The 25,148-nt window shown below is 41.8% G+C and overlaps 1 protein-coding gene across 1 annotated transcript in view; it reads right to left on the bottom strand.

The window, feature by feature from the left end:
- RPA1 (replication protein A1) overlaps positions 1-25,148 on the bottom strand; it is a 105,094-nt gene that overhangs the window by 50,562 nt on the left and 29,384 nt on the right. The window contains exons 4-6 of the mRNA XM_068270077.1: positions 19,605-19,713; positions 14,557-14,645; positions 3,838-3,915 (exon numbers count right to left, since the gene is read on the bottom strand). Coding sequence (XP_068126178.1) covers positions 3,838-3,915; positions 14,557-14,645; positions 19,605-19,713 — 276 coding nt within the window. The remainder of the gene's footprint in view (positions 1-3,837; positions 3,916-14,556; positions 14,646-19,604; positions 19,714-25,148) is intronic.

Raw genomic sequence — 25,148 nt, 5'->3', positions numbered from 1 at the left:
GAGTCGGGAGGACGCTGAGGGACCTTGCCGCCTACGGTGAGCTGGAAGAATCCCCAGGTAAGTGTACTCTTAATTTCAGGCACTGCTCAGGGTCCTTTTAACATTTGAGTGACCCAGCCAGTGTCCTGACTTAAATCCAATTGATAATCTGTGGAGGGAGCTAGAGATCACGGTGATGGCAAGAAAATCCTCCAACCTGAAAGATTTGGAGCTCACTGCTAAAGACAAATGAATAAAAATACCTGTGGAGACATGCAAAAAGCTGGTCTGCAATTATAAGAAGCACTTGATTGCTGTAATAGCCAATAAAGCCTTTAGTATTGATTATTGAGAAGGGTATGAATTTTGGACTGGACACCTTTTGATCAAATGTAAATAAAAGCTGAGAATTTTTTTTTTTCACAATAATGCCTCTTGTACATAGTCTTATCTTTTGGGAGACACTTATGTAAATTCCCATCAAAAAATGACTTGCTAGTTGAATAAAAGTAACTACCAGTAAGCCATAATTTGCCAGGGGTATGAATAATTATGGGGAGCACTGTACAGTACATGCAAACAACGTGCAATGCAGCAGCATGGTGGCATAATGGATAGCATTATCGCCTTGCTGCACTGGGCCCTGGTTCTAATCCTAGCAAGGGCACTATCTGCACAGAGGTTGTATGTTCTCCCGGTGTCTGTGTGGGTTTCCTTCGGGCACTGCAGTTTCCTCCCACATCCCAAAAACATACAGATAAGTGAAATGGCTTTCCCCTAAATTGGTCCTAGACTACAATAGACATATGACTATGGTAGGGATGAGATTGTGAGCACCCTCTGAGGGACAGTTAGCATTAACTATGTACTGCATAAAGTGCTGCCGAAGATGTCGGCTCTATATAAACACTAAATTATAATGCAGCTATGTGCTTCTTAGGACCTATTGTCACTGCATGCAAATTGCAACGACCTTGGCTCTCTCACTTAAAGCCCATGCTGCAGTTCCCACTAATGCTATGTACTTCTTGTAGAATCACTAATACACTAAAATGTAGGATTTTGGTAGGACTTCATTTTTGCCCTATTAAATGTTTTAATTAAAATGCGTCTCCCCCCATTTACTAGGATAGCTGAGTGGGAAAGGAGGGACGGTATTGCAGAACCATGGACTTTCTTTTATACAGAATGTTTTTATGGATGCCTCGGTTTAATACTTTATTTTTGCACGAACTAGACTGTGATTAGGATTTAAAGGTTGTAATGCAGTTACTGATATTCTCGCTCGATTCCTGGTAGATTTGATCACTCTGATTTAATGTGCAACTGGACAGGTTAGACTTAGAGGATTTGCATCGAGCAAGAGCAGGTACCAGTGGCTTTAGATCGACAGCCCGTAGCATTTTGTTTAAACCTGGGACTAATCAAGTAATTACAGCAGCCAGATACTCCCAAACAATGCTTTCTATTGGGAAGTCTTTGCAATGATCAGCAGTTGTATATGCAGAAAAAATGGTAATGTGAGATAATGCCTTTTTTCCAAACGTGCACTACACTTGAACATTCCAGTTGTTTTCCCTTTATCTTATCTTTTATCTTTATCTCATTCCTAAATACACTAGAAGAAATCATTGGCTCATCCTGCCTGGACTTTGATTTCCCAGGAGCAGAAGACGACTGTGGTAATTAAGGGCAATCATGCTAGCAATGATTATAGCACATTAAGTGATTTTTAAGTAGGCACAGTTCGATTAATGGATGAGCATTTAAATTTGTCACTACTACCACCTAATCTCCATTAAGCATTAGTCTACCCTTACTGAAGACTTTATTAGGACCATCTGTATGGAAGCAGGAAGTTTGGCCACTGCCATAGGGGCAAGGAGGGGAAATTCGGGCGCCCGGCTCTCATCAGGCACCCCTATGATGGTGCCCAAAAATGGCAGTTTTTGCAGTGGATTTAATGTTAGCCACTTGGGGGTGGGTGAATGTATTAAAGTTAGCTGAGGGGTGGGGCAGGGTTGAGGTTAGCCTTGGTGGGGGAAGGTAGTAGGGTTAAAGGAGTCATCAGGCAAACACCCCCCCGGATTCCTCCAGCCCCTTGCAGCTGACATGTCCCACGCCGCAGCTCCGCTCTCAACCACCGGCCTCTGCACCAGCGGGGATCCCGGGCCAGCGGCTGAGCTGCAGCGTGGGACATGTCAGCTGCAAGAGGCTGGAGGAAGCCCCGGGTAAGAGAGAGTGTGAGTGTGTTTGTTTTGCCTGATGACTCATTTAAAGTGGACCCAAATTAAAACTACAAGATTTCAGAAATAAATTTATTTTCTAAATTATAATAATAAATAGCAGCCTTTTTTCAGCTGCATGATGACAAATAAAATATTTTACATTTATTGGAGGAACCCCTCCCTTCCTTTCATATTGCTGGGACAGAATCCGGCAAACTGGTGGAGTAGGTGGCGTCCGGCAAAGGAGGAATTGCTAATGGCTGCTACCTGTATAACCCTATAACTTCAGTGAATGGGATCAGCAACACCGCATAGAAACGCAGATGGCATGCGTTCGTACACGTTGCATTCCGAACGCACGGCCATCCGCGTTTCATGATGTGAACGTAGCCTGAAGGATACATCAGTGCAAAAAAACAAAACGAAAACAGATCTAGCGAAAAATCATTAAATCGATCAGAAATTCTGATCGGATTGGTTGTAAATAATGCCAGTTGATGGGCACAATCGATTACAAATGATTAAAAAAATAGTCATCGACTAGATTTTCGGCAAACCAAAATTTGGATTTTCTTGTCAGTTGTGATATCAATTTCATGCTGAAATCTCCCAGGAATCGGCCAGGTCCGTGGCCTCGCTGCTGTTGCCCTAATGTATAACTGTATATGCAATGCAGTGTTCTCCCCAGAAACTTTTTCCAGCAGGGTGGCATAAAAAGTAGCCGGGTGGGGACAGTCGGGGGAATGCAGGGCCGGTGAAAACTCTATTACAGCATAGGAGGAGGATGAGGAGGATGAGGAGGATGAGGAGGCGAGCCGATGGCAGATGGGTGCTCACCAAAATTAGCTGGGTGGAACACTTAGCTAAAAGAGCCTGGGGAGAATACTGGTAATGTGTGCATTTATACATTACCTGTCCCGTGTCGCAGTGCTCGTCCATCTTTCGAATTCTCTGCTCTTCCATATCTGCATGCACTCTACCGGTGTGACGTCCCACGCGCCAGTAGCATGTATGCAGCTATGGAAGAGCAGAGGATTTGAAAGACTGCCGGACACAGTGACATGGGACAGGTAATGTATAAATGCGCACACATACACATTTATACATTGCTGGTACAGTGCCACGCACTTGACCAACCACGGCAGCCCGACACCTTGCAGCATGTCCGGCCGATATGCGCCCAATTTCGATACCGATATGCGCCAAGATTTTTCATCCGGCTATATTAATCAAATCGGACGGCCGATCGGGCGCCAAGCCGCCTGACGTAAGGCCACCTGGGTTTTGCTGCATATATTGCAGCTGCACAACCCTTTCTGAAGAGGCCAGTTTAACCAGGAGTATGCAGAAATCAGTTACAAGAAGTCAAATAAGTGTATGACCAAGAGGGAGGATGGGGCATGGCATCACATGACATGGGCACACCCAATAGCTGGGCTCTGCCTGGAGAAAAAACTGTGATAACTGTAAGTGGAGGTAAATGCTGTATTTGCTGATGCATTATAATTAATAAGAAAACATATGCAAAGCTTTATTACAAGAATAACTGATAACTAGGATGATAACTAACACACCCTGGCATTGTTCTCCATTAACTTTTGTTTAAGGTGCAGCCAAAGAGTTAACTCACCTGAGTTCTGGACTGGCTTGCTAACTGGTGGAGGTGCAACAGCTTGAGTGGGAGCAGCTTGCTGAGGTGCTGCTTGACCTGAAAAACAGTAACAGCAACTCATGTAAGTTTAACTAGCAAGACTGCCAAAAAAGGACCGAAACATTTGGAAACGTTTATCAGCTTCCTAAGCATAAAGCCTTTTTCATACTATACGTAATCTTGCCTGTTATTTGTGGACACATTTTTCAGTTTGCCTGTATATGTGACAGAATTTCAATCAGGGCGGTGGATTCCACCGACTCGGACTCCTATAATTTGAATATTACAAGCTTGCTGATTGAAAGTAAGTAACATGAAATGCATCTCTTCACTGCCAACGCTTACGAATTTTAAAAGACGACTGAAGTGAGAGGGATATGGAGGCTGCCATATTTATTCCCTTTTAAACAATACCAGTTACCTGGATATCCAGCAGATCTTATGGCTCTAATACTTTTAGTCAAAGACAAACTAGTCCTTGGTAAGAGCACTTGTAAAAGGTACAGGCCGGAACAAAACATCTATCAGGTCCTAGGCAATGTAACTGTGGGTACATGTAAGAGTGATGTGCAGGGAAATAAGGAGATTCTTCCTCTATTACACATTCTTCAGGCACAATCTGAACCAGGTTTATGGGTGACAGACAACACCTCTGTTCAATGTGCACAACATTCTCAGTGGATTCCCTGTAGCTCTATTGGGAGTGCATATGTATAGTATAGTACTACTGTGTAACAAAGTAAACCTGAGACAGATGACATTAAAGTTTTATACATACCTGGGGCTTCCTCCAGCCCCCTTCAGGCCAACCAGTCCCTCACTGACCTCCACCACCTGGATCTTCTGCTATGGGTCCATGGAGCACATGCACACACTCCGCCGCAGGGAGCGTACTACACCAGCGCAGCTTTATTGCGCAGGTGCTGAATGCTCCTGGCTGAGGGAGCAGCACACGGTCGGCCTGCGCTGACTGGCTGAATTACCGGGTCTCATAGCAGAAGATCCAGGTGGTGGAGGTCAACAGCGAGGTACTGGTTAGCCTGAAGGGGGCTGGAGAAAGCTGGAGGTGCCTGAGATGGATGAAAAGAAAAGTTTTATACATACCTTGGTATGTACAAAACTTTTCTTTTCATCCATCTAAGGTGCCCTTTAATTCATAGTCAAACCAAATGTTAACAACATATCAAATTATTTGATTTCATGAGCAAAGGGAGTGCCTGAATTTGCATTAAAGGAATACTATCGATTCACTTTTTTTTTTCAATTGACACAGGAATTGTTTGGGAAGTGCTGCTAAATACTGGTGTATACATTTTAGTAGCAACCTCTGTTTACTGTTATCAAAATACTTTACTGATGCCAAAACTGCAGAATGAGCCATGAGGAGAGGGGAAATTCCCCTCACACTTGATCAGTTAACTCTATGTGTAACTGTGTGTGACAGAGAGAACAGCTGCTGCTTCTGTGTCCTGTGTTTCTGACTGAAGTGTCTGAAGAGAGCAGAGGAAATTTAACTAATTGTCACAGCTTTTCATACTGTTTTTGCTTTCAGAGTTTGATATGTTTGATATTTGCTTTCTGTAGTCGGTTATGCAACTCTGGCTGTGTATTGAAGAAGCACCCCTTCTGCAATTGATTTGTCCCAATATAGCTAAATCCTACCCTCAATAAATTACAGCTTTTGCCTCTGATATTTAACATGAAAAGTAGGAAAATATTTACACAGCTACTTAGACATTATTTGTACAGTGTCATTTTAGAACACTTGGGTATTGATAGTATTCCTTTAACCAGCATCAGTGCAGAATGCTTTCCATCTCACTGACCATCTCTATTAGTGACACTGCTACACATCAGGCTTTATTCTTACAGCATAAAAGTTATTTTATAAGAGATTCCTGTGTACACATCATAATCAGATATATATATCTGACTTTAAAAATACGGGGACTGCTTTATTGAAGCAGCACAGGTAACTATTTTTTGATTGGTTTATTTCATTTTTGTGGACTAAGCACAACTATTACTGTATAAATTATTTATGATGACTATTATCTGAGAAGTAGAACTATCATATTTTCTATTTTAATTACAATTTAAATTCAGTAGGAGTCTGTATTTTTCCCTGACCGACTCCAGGTAACCAAAAATTGCTCCGACTCCACAGCCCTGATTTCAATGCACCTGTCACTCGAAGTTGATGTGCATTTTTAAAATGCATTACAGTCTGCATTTTTGTCTCCATAGAAACCAGCTGCATTCCTCTGTGGCTCCTTTATCTGCATTTTAGTGTGAAAGGACTCTTACAAGTTGACACAAGTCATAGCCATAGTTTAACCTCCCTGGCGGTAAGCCCGAGCTGAGCTCGGGCTATGCCGCGCAGGGGGAGATCTCAGCCCCTGGTGGGGCGATTTTTAATCTGTAAATTGCTGTGCGCGCAGCCAGCACTTTGCTAGCCGCGCGCACAGCTTGATCGCTGCCGCTCTCCGGCCATCGGCCGCACGCAGCGGCGAAACAGGGCCCCCTCCCGCCAGAGCCCTGCGCTGCCCGGACCAATGAGTTCCGGGCAGCGCTATGGGCTGGATCGGGTGTGCCTGACGTCAGGACGTCGGCTGACATCCATGACGTCATCCGGATCGTCGCCATGGCGGCAGGAGAAGCCAAACAGGGGAACACGTTATATACGCGTTCCCCTGTTTGCTATAGATGCCGGTGACGATCGCACTAGAGGGACACATGCGCCCTCTAGTGGTGTTTCATGTAGCTACCACTCTGGTAGCTTTACATGAAACAAAATTTTTTTTTTTTTTTTAAAAAAGGATTTTTGCCAATTAGGCAAAAAAAATTAACCGCCAAGGAGGTTAAATAGCAGTTAAAATAAAACCCCTACCAGAGCAAAAAAAGTTGAGGCCTGTAAGGTGGGCATGTGGAGAGCCCACTACACATGCCTGCGTCCCCCAATTTTAAATTTACATGTGCGTTAAGGTATCCTTTACCAACTGTAGGTATTCTGCCAAACATTGCTAATTAACTGTCGTTCTTGAAAACATCACTGCTATTATAGGTCCAAGAGGCATAAAGCCCAGTGAAGAAAGCAGTGTGTGTAAATAACACGTCAGAAAGCAACGTCATTGTCTATTTGAAAAAGAGCAGACATATGAAATGACACATTTCTCCAGCATGTCTCATGCCAGCAGATGGCTGTGAGGAGCAGAAGTAGCAATGCGTAGACAGAACAATCACACAAGAGTTATCGTGGGGTTCAGAATCAATACATAATCACATCCGTTAAACTGCCAGAAACAGTCGCGGGAATACTGACGGATAAACAAATAGAACTCGCTGCGTGCGGCTGGCTGTTCCATCAAACTTGTAAATTAGGTTAATAGATCTGATAATTTTTTCCAAACAGGTGGCAAATATCTCGAGTCACTACAGGCACACGAGGGGTCATTGGGAAACGCAGCGATTCAGACTGAAGACAAAACTATTACATGGCTCCTCAAAGGATCTATAAATTTACATAATGTTAAATGAACAGGTCAACATCCCCATAAAAAAAAAATCAATCTGCTGCAATCAAGCAATATCCATGAAGCTAAGAATAACAGAAAATAAGCATAAGCTTTAATTTGCTTTTCTCTACACAGGGGACAGCAGTTTCAAGAAAATATTAGTTATAATTGTGCTGTACAGAGCCAACAGCCTGTGCCACCACTGCATAATGTGCTTTGCACACAAAAACACAGTTGCTGTTGGCAACATTACTTCCAGACACGAAGAAAACACAATGGCCTCAATTCTGGTAGCAATGTGCGGTAAATATTTTGTTTGCCTGTAAAATACCGCAATCAGTATTCTCTGGGAAGCGGTGAGGGGGTTTGCCAATACTGAAAGATTTTTTTTACATTTCCAAAAATGCGGTAAAAATTGTGGAAACTAAAATAATCTTTAATTTATTTTATTTTTTTGCGGGGGGGGGGGGGGGGGGGGGGCGTCTTTGGGGAATTTGATTATGTAGCAACCTATGGAAAGTATACAGTGGAGGAAATAATTATTTGACCCCTCACTGATTTTGTAAGTTTGTCCAATGACAAAGAAACGAAGTCTCAGAACAGTATCATTTCAATGGTAGGTTTATTTTAACAGTGGCAGATAGCACATCAAAAGGAGAATCGAAAAAAAATAACCTTAAATAAAAGATAGCAACTGATTTGCATTTCATTGAGTGAAATAAGTTTTTGAACCCCTACCAACCATTAAGAGTTCTGGCTCCCACAGAGTGGTTAGACACTTCTACTCAATTAGTCACCCTCATTAAGGACACCTGTCTTAACTAGTCACCTGTATAAAAGACACCTGTCCACAGAATCAATCAATCAAGCAGACTCCAAACTCTCCAACATGGGAAAGACCAAAGAGCTGTCCAAGGATGTCAGAGACAAAATTGTAGACCTGCACAAGGCTGGAATGGGCTGGAATGGGCATTAGCAAGAAGCTGGGAGAGAAGGTGACAACTGTTGGTGCGATTGTTCGAAAATGGAAAGAGCACAAAATGACCATCAATCGACCTCGCTCTGGGGCTCCACGCAAGATCTCACCTCGTGGGGTGTCAATGGTTCTGAGAAAGGTGAAAAAGCATCCTAGAACTACACGGGAGGAGTTAGTGAATGACCTCAAATTAGCAGGGACCACAGTCACCAAGAAAACCATTGGAAACACATTACACCGCAATGGATTAAAATCCTGCAGGGCTCGCAAGGTCCCCCTGCTCAAGAAGGCACATGTGCAGGCCCGTCTGAAGTTTGCCAATGAACACCTGAATGATTCTGTGAGTGACTGGGAGAAGGTGCTGTGGTCTGATGAGACCAAAATAGAGCTCTTTGGCATTAACTCAACTCGCTGTGTTTGGAGGAAGAAAAATGCTGCCTATGACCCCCAAAACACCGTCCCCACCGTCAAGCATGGGGGTGGAAACATTTTGCTTTGGGGGTGTTTTTCTGCTAAGGGCACAGGACAACTTAATCGCATTAACGGGAAAATGGACGGAGCCATGTATCGTGACATCCTGAACGACAACCTCCTTCCCTCTGCCAGGAAACTGAAAATGGGTCGTGGATGGGTGTTCCAGCATGACAATGACCCAAAACATACAGCAAAGGCAACAAAGGAGTGGCTCAAGAAGAAGCACATTAAGGTCATGGAGTAGCCTAGTCAGTCTCCGGACCTTAATCCAATAGAAAACCTATGGAGGGAGCTCAAGCTCAGAGTTGCACAGAGACAGCCTCGAAACCTTAGGGATTTAGAGATGATCTGCAAAGAGAAGTGGACCAACATTCCTCCTAAAACGTGTGCAAACTTGGTCATCAATTACAAGAAACGTTTGACCTCTGTGCTTGCAAACAAGGGTTTTTCCACTAAGTATTAAGTCTTTTATTGTTAGAGGATTCAAAAACTTATTTCACTCAATGAAATGCAAATCAGTTGCTATCTTTTATTTAAGGTTATTTTTTCGATTTTCCTTTTGATGTGCTATCTGCCACTGTTAAAATAAACCTACCATTGAAATGATACTGTTCTGAGACTTCATTTCTTTGTCATTGGACAAACTTACAAAATCAGTGAGGGGTCAAATAATTATTTCCTCCACTGTATGTATAGGCATTCCCTGTAAAAAATAAAGTTTGTAAATACTTTTATTTATTTCGACTATTCTTTTCTATTACACAGCCTGAATTTCACTAAAAACTGCACAATGCAGGTCTTAAAGTGAACCTCCGGACTAAAAATCGACTCAGCAGCACTGAAAAGGCTTGGTGTTTCCTTAACAGTTTCACAGCATCAGAACTTTGTTTCTCTTATACAAGCCTCATTTTTAGCTGCACAGAAGAAAACTGCCCGGGCTTTTTTCCCCTGATGCTGTGCAAAGCATGATGGGATTTCTGATGTTGTTGTTCTCGTTCTGCTGTTTTGGTGCAATTTTTTTTTTTTTACAATTTGAATTTGACATTTGAAGCCTAGCGTGTGCAGCTGGGAGGGGTCATCAGGACACAGGACAGCTGGAACTGTGTCTCCTGCTCCTTGTCACCTCCTTTCAACCAAAAAGATGGCTGCCCCCATGACAAAGATGGCAGCCTCCATGAATCACAAACATTTGTCTTTTCTTTTAAAACAGGGTGGGTAAGAGATTATATTACCTATATATTCTAATTAACATAACTAATGTAACTTAATGACAGTATGTTTGTTTAGGCTGAAGTTCCCCTTTAAGCTGATCGGTAAGTTATGTGCCAACAATTTATTTTCCATGAGAATTCCGATTTTTGGTAAAATATTGCAAAATAACTCACATTTTATGACCCAATTTACAGAACTTGGTAAATTAAGATTAAAACCTACCAGAATAGCAATCTGCTTTTATCGCATATGGTAAAATAACACGTATGCAGTACAATTGATGCCAAGCCTGCCAGAATTGAGGCCATTGCATCTAGTTTTCAAATGGCCCTGCTAATACTCTGCCTCATACTATTAGCCATAGCTCATGAACATGCATGCAAATCAGAGGTTTCTGACAAAAATCTGACAAGGTTAGCTGCATGCTTGTTTCAGGTGGGTGATTCATACACTATTGCATTCAAAGAGATCAGCAGGACTGCCACGCAACAGGTAGTATTTAAAAGGAAAAAACTATGGCAGCCTCCATACACCTCTCAATGCAGGTGTCCTTTAACCCTTTCCACTCGTATGCCCCGCATAGCGGGACATCGCTAATTTCCCATTGCACTCGTAAGTTCCGCAGAGCGGGACATACAGTACATTCTGGCGTATAAGACTACTTTTTAACCCTTGAAAATCATCTGAAAAGTCGGGGGTCGTCTTAATACGCTGGGTGTCATTGATGTCGGGTGATATGCCCTATCATGTTACCGCTTCTCAGATCTCGCTGCGGAGGACTGTAATGAAGCGACACAGGTGCACATGTGCGAGATCTGAGAGGCAGAGAAGGAGATAAATAGGATACAAGGTTGGGCCAGAAGGGTGAAAGAGGCGTTTTTTATGGGCACAGCGCAATCTATTCTTCCATACCCCTCTGATAAACAGGTAGACAAGGAGAGCTGACCAATCTGCTTGGAGACAGGTAGAGCTGACCAATCCACTTAGGGAGAGTTGACCAATCCAACCTGTCAATCGCCTATATACTGTTATATACTGGGTGCCACATACAGTACAGCACCAGTATCTGTTCATACATAGCAACAGTATATTATATTTGTTTCTTTTTTTTTTTGGTGTGCATTGGAAGAGGGGTAGTCTTATATGGCGAGTATATCAAAAACTCTACATTTTAATTAGAAAAGTTGGGGTGGGGTCGTCTTATACACCGGAATATACGGAATATAGCGGCTGTTTGCAGGCACATCGGTCCCCCAACAATGCCCGATCTCTCTCCCCTAGTGTGCCCCAGCATGTAGACTACATGCCCACACCGTTAGTACCCCCCTGGCTGAAACCGGAAGTGCGCGATCAGCGATACCAGGAAGTGACCAATGCATTGAATTTTCCTTGCAGATTCCATTGCAGATTCCTTGCAAAGTTGCATAGAGGATCAATGGCTTCCTACGTAATGGAAGTGGAGGAGCGTCTAAATAGTAGCCAGCATTTCATTGCTCTAATTACCAATCGAAATACCAAAGATTGCATCGTGTGTAGTGACATGAAGACACCAGGTGGCAGGCATAAAACCACCTATTGCGAAACTTGCTCACGCAAGCCAGTTTACACCCAGGAAATTGCTGTAAAATGTACCATACCTTGGCTTTCTTCTCTGCTACCAGCCAATAGAAGATGCCAAACTGTCCAAGTAAGGTATTCAAATAAACGTTATGTGTTCTTTAAAATAAGATATGCCATGTTACTATGTTATGTTCCATGTTAAAATGGGAGAGAGAGTAAGAGGGAGAGTGCATTTCTGCAACCCCCCCCCCCAAGAAAAAAAAACAAAAAAAACCCGCAGAGCAGAAACTACTACCTTTAGGAAAGGGTTGAAGTGATATTTCCAGAGGTGTGGGGCCTAGTAAGAATGCTACCTCTGGAACAAGCTACACAACCAGAATTCAAATATCGAACCATGTGCTAAGCCTCACTTTTAAAGAGAAACTCCAACCTAGAATTGAACTTTATCCCAATCAGTAGCTGATACCCCCTTTTACATGAGAAATATAATGATTTTCACAAACAGACCATCAGGGGGGGCTGTATGACTGATTTTGTGCTGAAAACCCTCCCACAAGAAGCTCTGAGTACCGTGGTACTCTGGGCAAACTGCAACAATGTAACAATGTTCACAGACAGGAATTAGCTGTTTACAGCTGTCTCTAACAGCCAAAACAGCTAGGAGCAGCTACATAACCTGCCCACAGTAACAATGTCACCATGTAATAAATGTCAGAATGTAAATCGGGGAGAGGAAAGATTTTACAATGAGAAAAAACACTGACTAAATCATTTATACATAATTATGGTAAAAAATGAAGCACTTTTTTTACTACATTATTTTCACTGGAGTTCCTCTTTAACTGCACTTATTTACAGTTACCAATTCTGTATTTTGTACCAGTTCTGTATGTTATATATTGGTGTGTACCACTGTCTGTATGTACCCCATGTTTGTTTCTTACTTTGTACAGCGCCACAGAACATGTTGGCGCTTTATAAACCAATAATAAAAATAATATCTATATCTCAAGGTGTACCGGATGACATTCACATTAAGGGGTACTTGGCAAATACCAGCTTTCACAATGGGGTACATGATGTAAGGCTGAGAAACACTGGTGTGTCGGCACAGAGAGTGAAGAACAGACCCATTGTTTGAATGGGGCTGTTTCCACTGCTGCAGCACACAATGCAGTCCTACATGACAAATGTTTTGCATGTGGCACTGCCCACAAGACTGTTTCACATGCTGCAACCAAATAATTCTAGGGACAACATTGTATTTTTTTTTCTTGATTCCACTTGGTGTGGAAGCCTAGAGTGGTTTGTATCCAATTTGATAACGGAGGATCAGCACCAGAGCTTCAAAACATTTATATTTTCACTGTTGCCACACAGTTTCTGCAAGAGCCCTGGCCAAGCTTATAAAGGCTGGATAACATTAAAGGCCCTCTGTCGCAAACACCTTAAAATTTTAAATACATGTAAACAAACACAAATAAGAAGTACGTTTCTTCCAGAGTAAAATTAGCCATAAATTACATTTCTCCTATGTTGCTGTCACTGACAGTAAATAGTAGAAATCTGATAGATTTTGGACTAGCCCATCTTCTCATGGGGGTTCTCAGGGTTTTCTTTATTTTTAAAAGCACTTAAGTGAATGGCAGTTGCTCCTTCCAACTGCCAAAAAATTGTACAGTGAGCAGGCAGGCTGGCCAGTAGCTTTGTATAAATCATTTTCAGAGTATGCTATATCCTATATAATAATAGGCAACAGTTGTCTCTGTAGCTAGGCCCGTGCTTTTTGCTACTGCGCATGTGTGCAGCACGGACCCTGCCACAGACAGGACGGGCGTGTGAGAGGGCGTGTGTGTGTGTGTGTGTGTGCGCGCACTAACAGGCGGCGATGGCGGCAGGGAATCACAGACCTAGAATACGTTTTTAAACGGGTTAAGGTCTGCTAGTAAAGAATAAAGGCCATGCTGAGAATCCCCAATAAAGAGATGGACTAACTCAAAAACCTGTCGGTAATGTCAGATTTCTACTACCTACTGTAAGTGACAGCAGCATAGGAGAAAAGTAATTTATAGCTCATTTTACTTTGGAAGAAAATGTACTTATTTGTATGTGTTTTAAATTTTAAGATTTTTGCGACAGTTCCTATTTAACAGGGCTGTGGAGTCGGAGTCGAGGAGTCGGAGCAATTTTGGGCACCCGGAGTCGGAGTCGTTGATTTCATAAACTGAGGAGTCGGAGTTGGGAGTCGGCTGATTTTTGTACAAAATCCAAATCCCTGTTAAGTATTAGACTAAGGAGTCGGAGCCATTTTAGGTATCCGGAGTCGTGATTTCATAAACTGAGGAGTCGGAGTCGGAAGATTTTTGTACCGACTCCACAGCCCTGCTATTTAAGAAGGTGGAACAAAGCGTTAATTCTTAAAGTGTACCAGAGAGGACATGATGAGATAGACATGTGTATATACAGCGGCACGCATACACACTTATGCTGTGCTCCTTTTCTTTTTTCCCTGTCAGAAAGAGTTAATATTCAGCTATAAAACTGACAGTTTTCTACTGCTCACAGCTCACTGATAAATTGCAGCTATAAAACACTTTCCTAAACAGATACCTGGGCTTTTTACTATGAGAGGAAAAGATCAACAGGTCAATAGTTCATGTATTTTCACTCTGGGACTCTTGAGACACTGCAATTGAGCAGAGACTATAAAACATTAAATTTGCTTTGTAAATGTTTATACATAAAATAAAACCTTGAGATATCTAAGAGTCATTTTAGGAGTAGAAGGACAGATCCAATAGTTTATCTCACTTTCTTTTCATCTCTGGTTCACTTTAAATTCCTCAAATACTGATAACACAAATACAGATGAAGGAACAGAAAAAGATGAACAGTTGTCGCTTTCTGGAAGATAAAACAAAAAAAAACAACCAAACTGCCCAATAGAGAAAATAATATTACCATCATTATAAGGCTGAGGGTTTCCAATCTTTCCACTTACGGAGTCTGCTGGCTTCAGTACTTCCATTTCCATTACTATGACCACTCGCCTGCCAGAGCAAAGAGTAACATTAACAGCATCATCAATGCAAGCCTTCACCAAACTATAGCTATGCCCCCCTGGTGACACATTTGCTAGGTTTAGGCCACACAGTAAAAACATCCTGCATATAAAGAAAACAAACCTCTAAACATAATTTTATATAGCTTTGTTAAAGTGTACAAGGTAAATACAATTTAAGACATTCATTTTGGCTCCACGTATTGCAAGGATTCATGGCAAACATTTCAGCTCGATTAGTTTTGCAATGCATATGAAAACACAGCCATTCCACAATATTTTTTAACAGAGACAACTGCAGGTGTGAAAGTTTGAAGCCAATCACCAGACTGAAAAATAGGGCTAATATAAGTGTAGCATCAAGACAAGACAGAATATTTCTATCGCAGTTTTCTCCTGGCAGACTCAAAGCACCAGAGTTGCAGCCACTAGGATGCGCTCTATTGGCAGTAGCAGTGTTAGGAAGTCTTGCCCAAGGTCTCCTACTGAATAGGTGCTGGCTTACTAAACAGGAAGAGCCAAGATTCGAACCCTGGTCTCGTGTCAGAACCCTTAACCAGTACACTATCTAGCCACTGCCTAGAAGCAGAGCACAATAAGGGGAACTAGCGATTATCAAAAATTCTCCACTGACATGGAGTGAATAAAATCTAGCCAAAGCTTTTAGCGGTTTCTTGACTAATTAGCTAATTGCCAAGTTCCAGGTCAGCGGAAATTTTCATTTCCGGGAATCTTTTACTCATCACTATCAGGGACATCAGTGGCAGTGGAAATTAACTATAATGAAGGAAGCATTAAAGAGCAACCGAAGGGAAAGGGATATGGAGGCTGCCATATTTATTTCCTGTTGCCTGGCAGCCCTGCTGATCTTTTTAGCTGCAGTAGTGTCTAAACATCAGAAACAAAGCATGCAGGTCATCTTGTCAGATCTGATAATAATGTCAGAAACACCCAAACTGCATATGCTTGTTCAGGGACTATAGCTAAAATTACTAGGGAAGGGAAGAATGTTGACACTATAATGAAAGAAACACTAATGGTGGAGACACTATACTGAGGGGAGAACAATGTGTGACAGGATGAGGAGAGCATAATGAGTGAAGTATGAAAAGGGTGCACTATGAGGACAGCAGGGTATGTACTACAGGAGTCCTACAAAGCTGGGACACTGGAGAGCTGGGGCAGCCTGTGAAGGTGCAACACAACATTTTGGCCACATCCCCTTATGTCTGTGCGTAAACAATTAACCTCTGTGCACGGGAGTATAATCTAGTGAGGAGTCATTTTGTAACGTGAACAGTAAAAGTGGCATACTCATATTTAAGAGAAAACTAACTATTGGATGCTTCACACTCTTGTCAATTCAGTGTTAAAGAGGCACTGTAGTGACATAGTAGAAGGCAGTAACTTGTTCAGGATACCCACTTTCACAGTAATTATCCGGTTTTAGCATCTGACTTACTTCCTATATCTATATATTGCTGTATGTAGCCCTGCCCCCAGTGATGCTTAGCCTAGGCTGTTTAACTTAGCGGAATTCTCCTCCCAGAGCATTCTGGGAGACCAGGCATTATTTTCACTGGCTTCGGAATTCCCAGAAACCAACATTCCAAAGAGCTGCACCCCACAGGCCACAAAATGTTGTGAATGGCCAACTACCGACCAATATTACCAGCTCCATGTAGTACGAGCATCAACAGATATTAAATACTATGAGCAGATTGTGTAGGTAAACCATCGTACTACATGGAGGTGGTAAGATTGGTCAGTGATTGGACAATCATAATTGAAAGTGTGTACCAGGCTTAAGTAAAAGATTCAATCAATTCATGTGATAACAGCATCTGTTCAGCTGGAGAGATGCATAACTTGCTAATTCACTTATTGTTAAAGCTCGATAAACGGTCCCACAGCGAAATTAATATACTGGCTCCAATAACCCTCATATTTACTGGAAGCCAGCACCATTCCTATTCTGACTTCATTTAAATGTAAATACTAATGCATGTAAGCTGCATTATTGAGAACAGCGTCACGAGTACAACACTAAATAAGGCTGTCTAGAAACAGAGACCCCTTTTCTCCAAGGAGACACAGATTATGCGGGTCTAAATTCATTCCTTTGGACACTTGCCCAACATTCTCATTTATGGATTGATTTGCCTTGCAGCCCACCCACCCCTTTTAAGTATGCCTGCTACCCTTTGTTTTACCTAGTACAGAGCCAAGACTGTGCATTCATTTGTTTTACAGACTTGCAGTAAGAGCAGCATAGCAAGCTAGGCAGACACTTCACAGATTTGTGGAAAATAGCACCATGTATTTTATTAAACAAGCCACTAACTTAATGCAGATCTCCAACCTAAAGTAAAAATCCACAAGGCTACCTGTAAAAGAAAGTTATAGTTACCTGCGCTGCCTTGTCCCACAAAGCTGTTCCAAAGACCCAGCATCACTCTACTTCCAGCACGTGGCCCCGCCTTCCCTCTCTATCAGGAGAAAAACCGCCAAGATATTTACTGCAGTAAATATTTTGGCGTTTCTTTTACAGGTAGCTTGCTAGATTTGGACTTAGTCTGGAGATCCACTTTGGATTTCAATCGTTTTTATTGGAATTTTAATTTTTTTTTACAAACAATATGTTTCGGACATATTCATACAGTAACATTGTTATAATATTAACATAAAACAACATTGAAAATACTCTTAACAATCAGCATAGATGTACAGAAAGTAAAAATATTACAAACATATAAATACTCCACAATAAAAGTAGAAGGAGCATATCTAGTCTTGTGGTGTTAAATTTCAAAACTAAAGGATCATTAAATAAAACTAATTTAGAGTCTAAGATATTTATCTAAATGGCTTGGCCAACAATTGTATTATTCAACAACTATTTGTTCTTAAATTAATGCGTATTGGCATACTTTAAGTTATATTAACCATATGCTCAAAATACGCATGGAATACGCATAATTTACATATATGTGCATCCTTACGCGCATGGTACATGCGTCTAAACACCTATTTTCGCGTGTACACTAATCAAATGCGTCAAAAAAAACGCGTAAACGCGTCAAAAACAAACGCGCAAACGCGGCAAAAACGCGGCAAAAACGCGGTACAAACGCGGTAAAAACGCTAAAGTGCTAAAAATGTTATAAAAACGCCAAATTTGCTAAAGAAAATAAATAAAAAAAAAAAACACAATTTTGCATAGATTACAGGATATATGCTCAAGTATCTGGGTGAGATCCACTTTAAAGAGAATATTTCACTTTCATTATAAAACTACCACAAATCTACAGCAGATAAGCGCTGCACAAGCCTTTTTGTAATTTAAAAAAAATATATATATTTTAAACCGCAATTAAATTGTGTAGAAAATTGCAAAAATAAAAGAAGTTCTAAAATCTCTATAGAAAGTCAATAATTCCAGTAATAATTATTGTTAATGTAGAACATGAACATTTCACAGACTGCAACATATTTATTGGGCAGTGACAAAGAGCCCCTAATGCTGCTATAACAAGGGGTGTGAGAGTGGGAGAGTCAGTCTCAGTCCGTGAAACGTCTGTTATTACACACTGACTTTCTATTGAAAACTTGAAGTGAGGGGTTGACATATTTAATTTATAAACAATACAAATGGCTGTCCTGAGTGCTTATCCACAGATTTTAATACTTTTAGCCATAGACCTTGAAGAAGCATGCACATCTGACATTTCTGAGAAGATTAGCCACATGCTTGTTTCAGGTGTGTGAAAGATACACTACCGATGCCAAAATGATCAGGACAGCCAATTAACTAGTATTGTTTAAAAGGAAACAAATACGGCAGTCTTCATATTCCTCTCACTGCACATTCCCTTGAAATCTCCAACTTAGCAATTATCTGCACAGAAAATAAAAAAATGGGTACTCGTTTTTAGCACTGCACAAACTGCTTTAAAGAGACTCTGAAGTCCCCGAAAATTCAGCTTTTTATTGCAAAAAGCTGTTCAACATTATTGCTTTAACTAAAACGCTGCATCCCCGCGGCTGAAATCTAACTAAATCCCCCCAAACTCCCCGGAGCACACTGCAGGGAGTGCTTCCGTGAGAGGCAGAGCTTTCAGTTGCAGCTCTGCCTCTACACACGTCTATCAGCGTGCATCTCCGCCCATCCCTCTCAGTCTTCCTTCACTGAGAGGGGCGGGGGAGAGGCGGAGATACGCGCTGATAGATGCGCAAGGAGGCAGAGCTGCAGCTGAAAGCATTGCCTCCGGGGGCAGCAAAATCCACGACCAAGAAAGTTGTGGATTTTGCGAGGGAAGTTTGGGGGGGGGGGGGGAGGAATTAGTTAGAGTTCAGCCGCGGGAATGCTGCGTTTTAGTTAGGGGCAATAATGTACAACAGGTGTTTGCAATAAAAAGCTGAATTTTCGGAGACTTCGGTGTTTCTGACATACATTGTGTTGAAAAGCTATGTTACATACGCAGATTAAAATAAAACAAAAAAAAATTTAAAAAAAAAAAAAAAAAAAACTAAGCAAGCAATGCTCATTCAAAACATAAAACTGATCTGAATGCACTGTATTTCTTTTTCAGCATAACAAACTTCCCTGTATCCCTTTTAGAGATGTAATATACAGACAAGCAAAAAAGACATACTTAGCAAGATCGCTAGAGGCGCTCCACACACTGCACTCGAACATTGAAAGTACAGGTTCTTTAACAAGAAGAAACCTGAAAAGCATTGTTATGCACCACATGAGGCATAAAAAAAAAAAACGCATATAATACCAAACCTGCAAAGATCGATATGCTTCAACAAATACCTCGGAGAACAATACACACGTGTATGAAAGTGTACAGCTGCAAATGGGTGAAACAGAAGCAGGGCAGGAACTGCGCTGCATAGTAATGAAGTGCTCAAAGATACAGACAAGCAATCAGCTAAATACCTTCCATCTTTAAGGTTGTTTACAATGTACCGGGAGACCTGACAGATACAGTTGGTTGCCAGGCGGTTTCCGTCCACCAGAGAGTTCAGCTGGGTAGCCAGCATGAAAGCTAAGAGGAAAAGCAAACAGCAAATTATGAAACCAATTAACCAAAAATGTTAAACTGCAATACCAACAAACGCAACATAAATATTGCTTTTTTTTTTTTTTTTTACAATGTGGTGTGTCTTTTACCCTTAAAATTTTAAACAGACAGCTACACCAGTTATAATGGGTAACAACATACTTTTTACTTAAGTTACTGAAAGTGATCCAGAGACGAAGCTCGGGCTCAAAAATCAGAGCCATACCTTAAAAGAGGGAAGCCTCAGGATCTTATTGAGGCTTCCTTCGCTGATTTGAACTAAGATGGCAAATGCCAGAAACAGAATTATCTTTATTTACTATATAAAATTCACTTTTAATCAAAACATGGTTATCTACTTATACATGTGTATTTTTTCACTAGCATAGTATGGCTGACCCTACTGCTTTAATGAACATCAGAAGAGTACACAGGCATAGATTCTGTCAGGGCTGTGGAGTCGGGCAATTTTGGGTGCCTGGAGTCGGAGTCGGGAAAAAATGCACCGACTTTGACTCCTAATGAATTTGTAACTGTAATTAAAATAGAAAATATGATAAAATGTTCTATTTCTTAGATAATAGTCATTAAAAATAATGTACCGTATATATACAGTAATAGTTGTGCTTAGTCCACAAAAATGAAATAAACCAATCAAAATTAGTTACTTGTGCTGCTTCAATAAAGCAGTCCCCGTATTTTTAAGGTCAGATATACAGATCTGATTGTGACTGTATATATGATGTGTACACAGGAATCTCTTCTATATACTAGATAACATCTATGCTGTAAGAATAAAGCCTGATGTGTAGCTGTGTCACTAATAGAGATGGTCAATGAGATGGAAATAATTCTGCATTGATGCTGATTTATGCAAATGTATGCACTCCCTTTGCTGATGAAATCAAATAATTTGATATGTTATTAAAATTTGGTTTGGTGACTACAAATTAAAGGGTACCTGAGACGGATGAAAAGTAAAGTTTTATACATACCTGGGGCTTCCTCCAGCCCCCTTCAGGCCAATCAGTCCCTCGCTGTCCTCCACCACCCGGATCTTCTGATATGAGTCCTGGTAATTCAGCCAGTCAGCGCTGTCCGGCCGCATGCCGCTCCCACAGCCAGGAACATTCTGCACCTGCGCAATAGTGCTGCACAGGTGTAGTATGCTCCTGTGCGGCGGAGTGTGTGCATGCGCACTACGCCTGACTGGCTCAAGTACCTGGACTCCTAGCAGAAGATCCAGGTGGTGGTGAAGGACAATGAGGGACTGATTATCCTGAAGGCGGCTGGAGGAAGCCCCAGGTATGTATAAAACTTTAATTTCATCTGTCTCAGGTTTTCTTTGTTACACAGTAGTACTATACTCTACATATGCACTCCCCACAGAGCTGCAGGGAATCCACTGAGAATGCTGTGCACATTGAACACAGAGGTGTTGTCTGTCACCCATAAACCTTGTTCAGATTGTACATGAAGAATGTGCAATAGAGGAAGAATCTCCTCATTCCTCTGCAGAGTACCTGAACATCATTCTTACATGTACCCACACTTACATTGCCTAGGGCCTGATAGATGTTCTTTGTTCCGATTTGTACCTTTTACAAGTACTCTTACCAAGGACCAGTTTTAGTCTAAAGGGAATAAATATAGTAGTCTACATATCCTTCTCACTTCAGTTGTCTTGTAAAATTCCTAAGCGTTGGCAGTTAAGAGACGAATTTCATGTTACATACTTTTAATCAACAAAATTGTAATATGCAAATTAGAGGAGTCGGAGTCGAGGAGTCGGTGGAATCCTAAACTGAGGAGTCGGAGTCTGTGGATTTTTGGACCGACTCCACAGCCCTGGATTCTGTACAACTTCCATATCATGCTACATGGTTATTAAAAGATAAGCTAAGCACATTTAATTGTTTCTTAAGCTATGAATTTGAAGGCCAAATGCAACCAAGTAATATTTTACAAGCAGTCAGTCAGTCAAGTTTCTCAAAGAGCAATTAAACAAGCTGCATGCACTAATGCTAAACCTACACCTTACAAATCATACATAATATATCAGGCCAGGACCAGGGTGGAGTGGTTAGCAGTAAAACTAGCTTAGGCTCCTCTGTCTAAGATTGAAAGCCGCTGTATGTACACGCTGTCATCGTCGATGCTTATGCGCACTGTCGTTTGAATGGTTTCTGATCTAGCAAATAGCAATCATTTAAAGATATTTGAAAAGGATGGGGGGGGGGGGGTGCAAGCTTACAGTAAAAGATTAAGGGTTTTTTAAGTGCTGTTTTAACCCCTACCTAGCCTATTAACCCCATTTAATACCTGTACCTGTTTGTCCAACTTTAATGACTGCTGCCTGTAGCGACTGGATGCAATTGCTAGAGTAACAGTTAGGGGCCCCCAATGCTATACAGTTGACTAGTGATGCATCTGTACAGCACTGGGGCCCCTGAACTGTCACCCTGGCAATCACATCTAATGACTACAAACGCACAGGCTGGGTGGGGATAATGGTCCACCACATACCCACCCAGTAATAAAATATGGCATATGTTGCATCATTATAACTGGGAAGGGCCAAAGAATATATTTTTCTGTGTTCTATAAGGGTGGAACTTGTCAAGTAGATATTAGGAAGGGTGAAGTATGCGCATTTACGCTTAATTTTTCCCTGTAAAAGGACTGTAAAATAATTTTCGCCAACAATTACCCAAAGAAAGTCTAGATTGTCCTGAAAAATAAACCACATCACTTAGGTGGCATAAGTACTGATAAAGTAATTGCTGTATCTATAGCAACACAGCTGAAATGCCTACATTGTCAGAAACCTTAACCTATTTTGGTTCCTGGACGTAGAAACTACGTCCAGGAACCATGCACACTACCGCGCACTCCCGGCCTCGGAATCAATGTATCGGGCTATGGTGCCCGATCACTGATTCCTCTCCCCCGCTGAAAAAGCGACAGCTTCTCTCGGAAGCTTCGCTTTTTCTGGCCGTTCCCTCCCCGATGCATCACTCTAAGCGTGTGTTACGCTTAGAGTGACGTCATGCAAACAAACTCATGGCCGCCATCTTGTGGCCAAAAAGTAAAACTACAACAAAAAGTAAAAAAAAATTAAATCAACACACATTTACATTAAAAAAAAAAAACTTTGGTTTACACCCCACCCTCCCAAAAATACCCAAATAAAATGTTTAATATATTAAAAAAAAAACCACATTACAATAAAAAAAAAACATGTAAATATTTACCTAAGGGTCTAAACTTTTTAAATATCAATGTAAAGATGAAATATTTCTATTTTTTTTTTTTTATTTTAAACGTATAAATAGTGATAGATGCAAAATGGAAAAAATGCACCTTTATTTCCAAATAAAATATTGTCGCCATACATTGTGATAGGGACATAATTTTAACGGTGTAATAACCGGGACATATGGGCAAATACAATACGTGAGTTTTAATTATGGAGGCATGTATTATTTTAAAACTATAAATGGATGAAAACTGAGAAATAATGAATTTTTTCTGTTTTTTCTTATTCTTCCTGTTAAAATGCATTTACAGTAAAGTGGCTCTTAGCAAAATGTACCCCCCAAAGAAAGCCTAATTGGTGGCGGAAAAAAGCAAGATATAGATCAGTTCATTGTGATAAGTAGTGATAAAGTTATAGGCTAATCAATGGGAGGTGAACATTGCTCAAGTAAAAACGACGGAACGCGAATGGGTTAAAGGACAATTGAAGTGAAAGGTAAATGGAAGCTGACATATTTATTTCCTTTTTAACAATACCAGTTGCCTGGCAGCCCTGCTGTTCGATTTGGCTGCAGTAGTGTCTGAATCACACCAGAAACAAACATGCAGCTACGTTTGTCACACATGTCAAACACCTGATCTGCATATGCTTGTTCAGGGACTATTGCTCAAAGTATTAGAGGCAGGGGATCAGCAGGATAGCCAGGCAACTGTATTGCTTAAAAAGAAATACATATGGCAGCCTCCATATTCTTCTCCCTTCAGTGGTCGTTCAAAGTGGTACTAAACTCAGAACTCCCCCCCTCTGCTTTTAAAGATAAGCTACTGCATGATAACCTTTAGGGAAAACACATTTTGTTACAAATTTATGGAAAAACAACCCCCCCCTCCCAAAAAAATAATAATAAATAAACCTAAAAAATCCCTGCACATTAGTGGGAGCACAGAAAGGGTTAAGCCACAGTGTTTACTTATCACAGAGCCATGGCACAGTTCACAGCCCTGATTCACACTTGCTGGAAACAGCTAATAGGCTAGGCCAGTGGTCCTCAAACTAAGGCCCGCGGGCCGAATGTGGCCCCCTAAGGCTTTCTTACCGGCCCCCCACACAGAAAATGTATTGCTTATAAATGCAGTCAGCTACATCTTTAAATATTGGTGGTCCACATATGGAATAGCAGTGCAGCACCCCCCATCCACATGGAAGCCAGAAAGCAGAAATTTTGCTGGTTTCCAATCAAATTCCACATCAGGTGACACTGCTGTCCAATTGGCTTGCAGATTGTCACCTGGGTATGCTTCACTGTCTGGTCCGCAAAGACTTCTACATCATTTTATGTTTACTCCGGCCCCCCAGCGGTCTGAAGTATGTTGACCCGGCCCTCAACCCAAAATGTTTGGGGACCCCTGGGCTAGGCTAATGTCACTAAATACACACAACAGCGACTTCCATAGCAAATATGAAGACTTTATCATGTGCTGTGAAAGCGGTCGGGTCTACTTTAAAGGATACGTCCAGGCTAAATAAAAATGCACTTACCTGGGGCCTTCTCCAGCTTCTGGCATCCGTTCTGTGCCCCCACCGCAGCTCCCGGGTCTCCTCCGCAGCAGAAGCCAACCTCGAGGTTGGCTTTTTCTGTGCTCCAACGTGCGGCTCACAGGGAGCCACTGGAGCTGCGGTGGGGGCACAGGACGGCTGCCAGGGGCTGGAGGAGGCCCCAGGTAAGTGGATTTGTTTTATTTAGCCTTGAAGTATCCTTAAGGCTAATTTCACACCAGGACGTTGCGTTAAAGGGGGCGTTAAGGTCGCATAACGTCCCCCTAACTCAACGCCTGGTGGTGCTGGATCTGGACGTCAGAGTGAGCCGCGTTGTGCAGCTCACTCTGGCGTCAGTGATGCCGTGATGCGCACTCTTGTGCGCATGCGGCATCGAGAGGTCCCGCCGGCCAATCGCCGCACAGAGCGGCTGCTCCAGGAAGTGAACACTGCACGTCATAACGTGCAGTGCATATTAATTAGCCATGTGCCTGGCCGCTCTCCGCTCCTCGCCAACATTACTGAGCATGTGCAAGCAGTCTAACGCGGCTCAGCCGCGTCCAAAGTACTGCATGCAGTACGTTGTATTGTGACGCAGCGTTACAATGTAACGCAACGTCCGCAC

This window comes from Hyperolius riggenbachi, chromosome 2, assembly GCF_040937935.1.
Source record: "Hyperolius riggenbachi isolate aHypRig1 chromosome 2, aHypRig1.pri, whole genome shotgun sequence".
Classification (NCBI taxonomy): Eukaryota; Metazoa; Chordata; class Amphibia; order Anura; family Hyperoliidae; genus Hyperolius; species Hyperolius riggenbachi.
The sequence above is the reverse complement of the archived record's forward strand: the minus strand, read 5'-3'. Positions and strand labels throughout refer to the sequence as shown.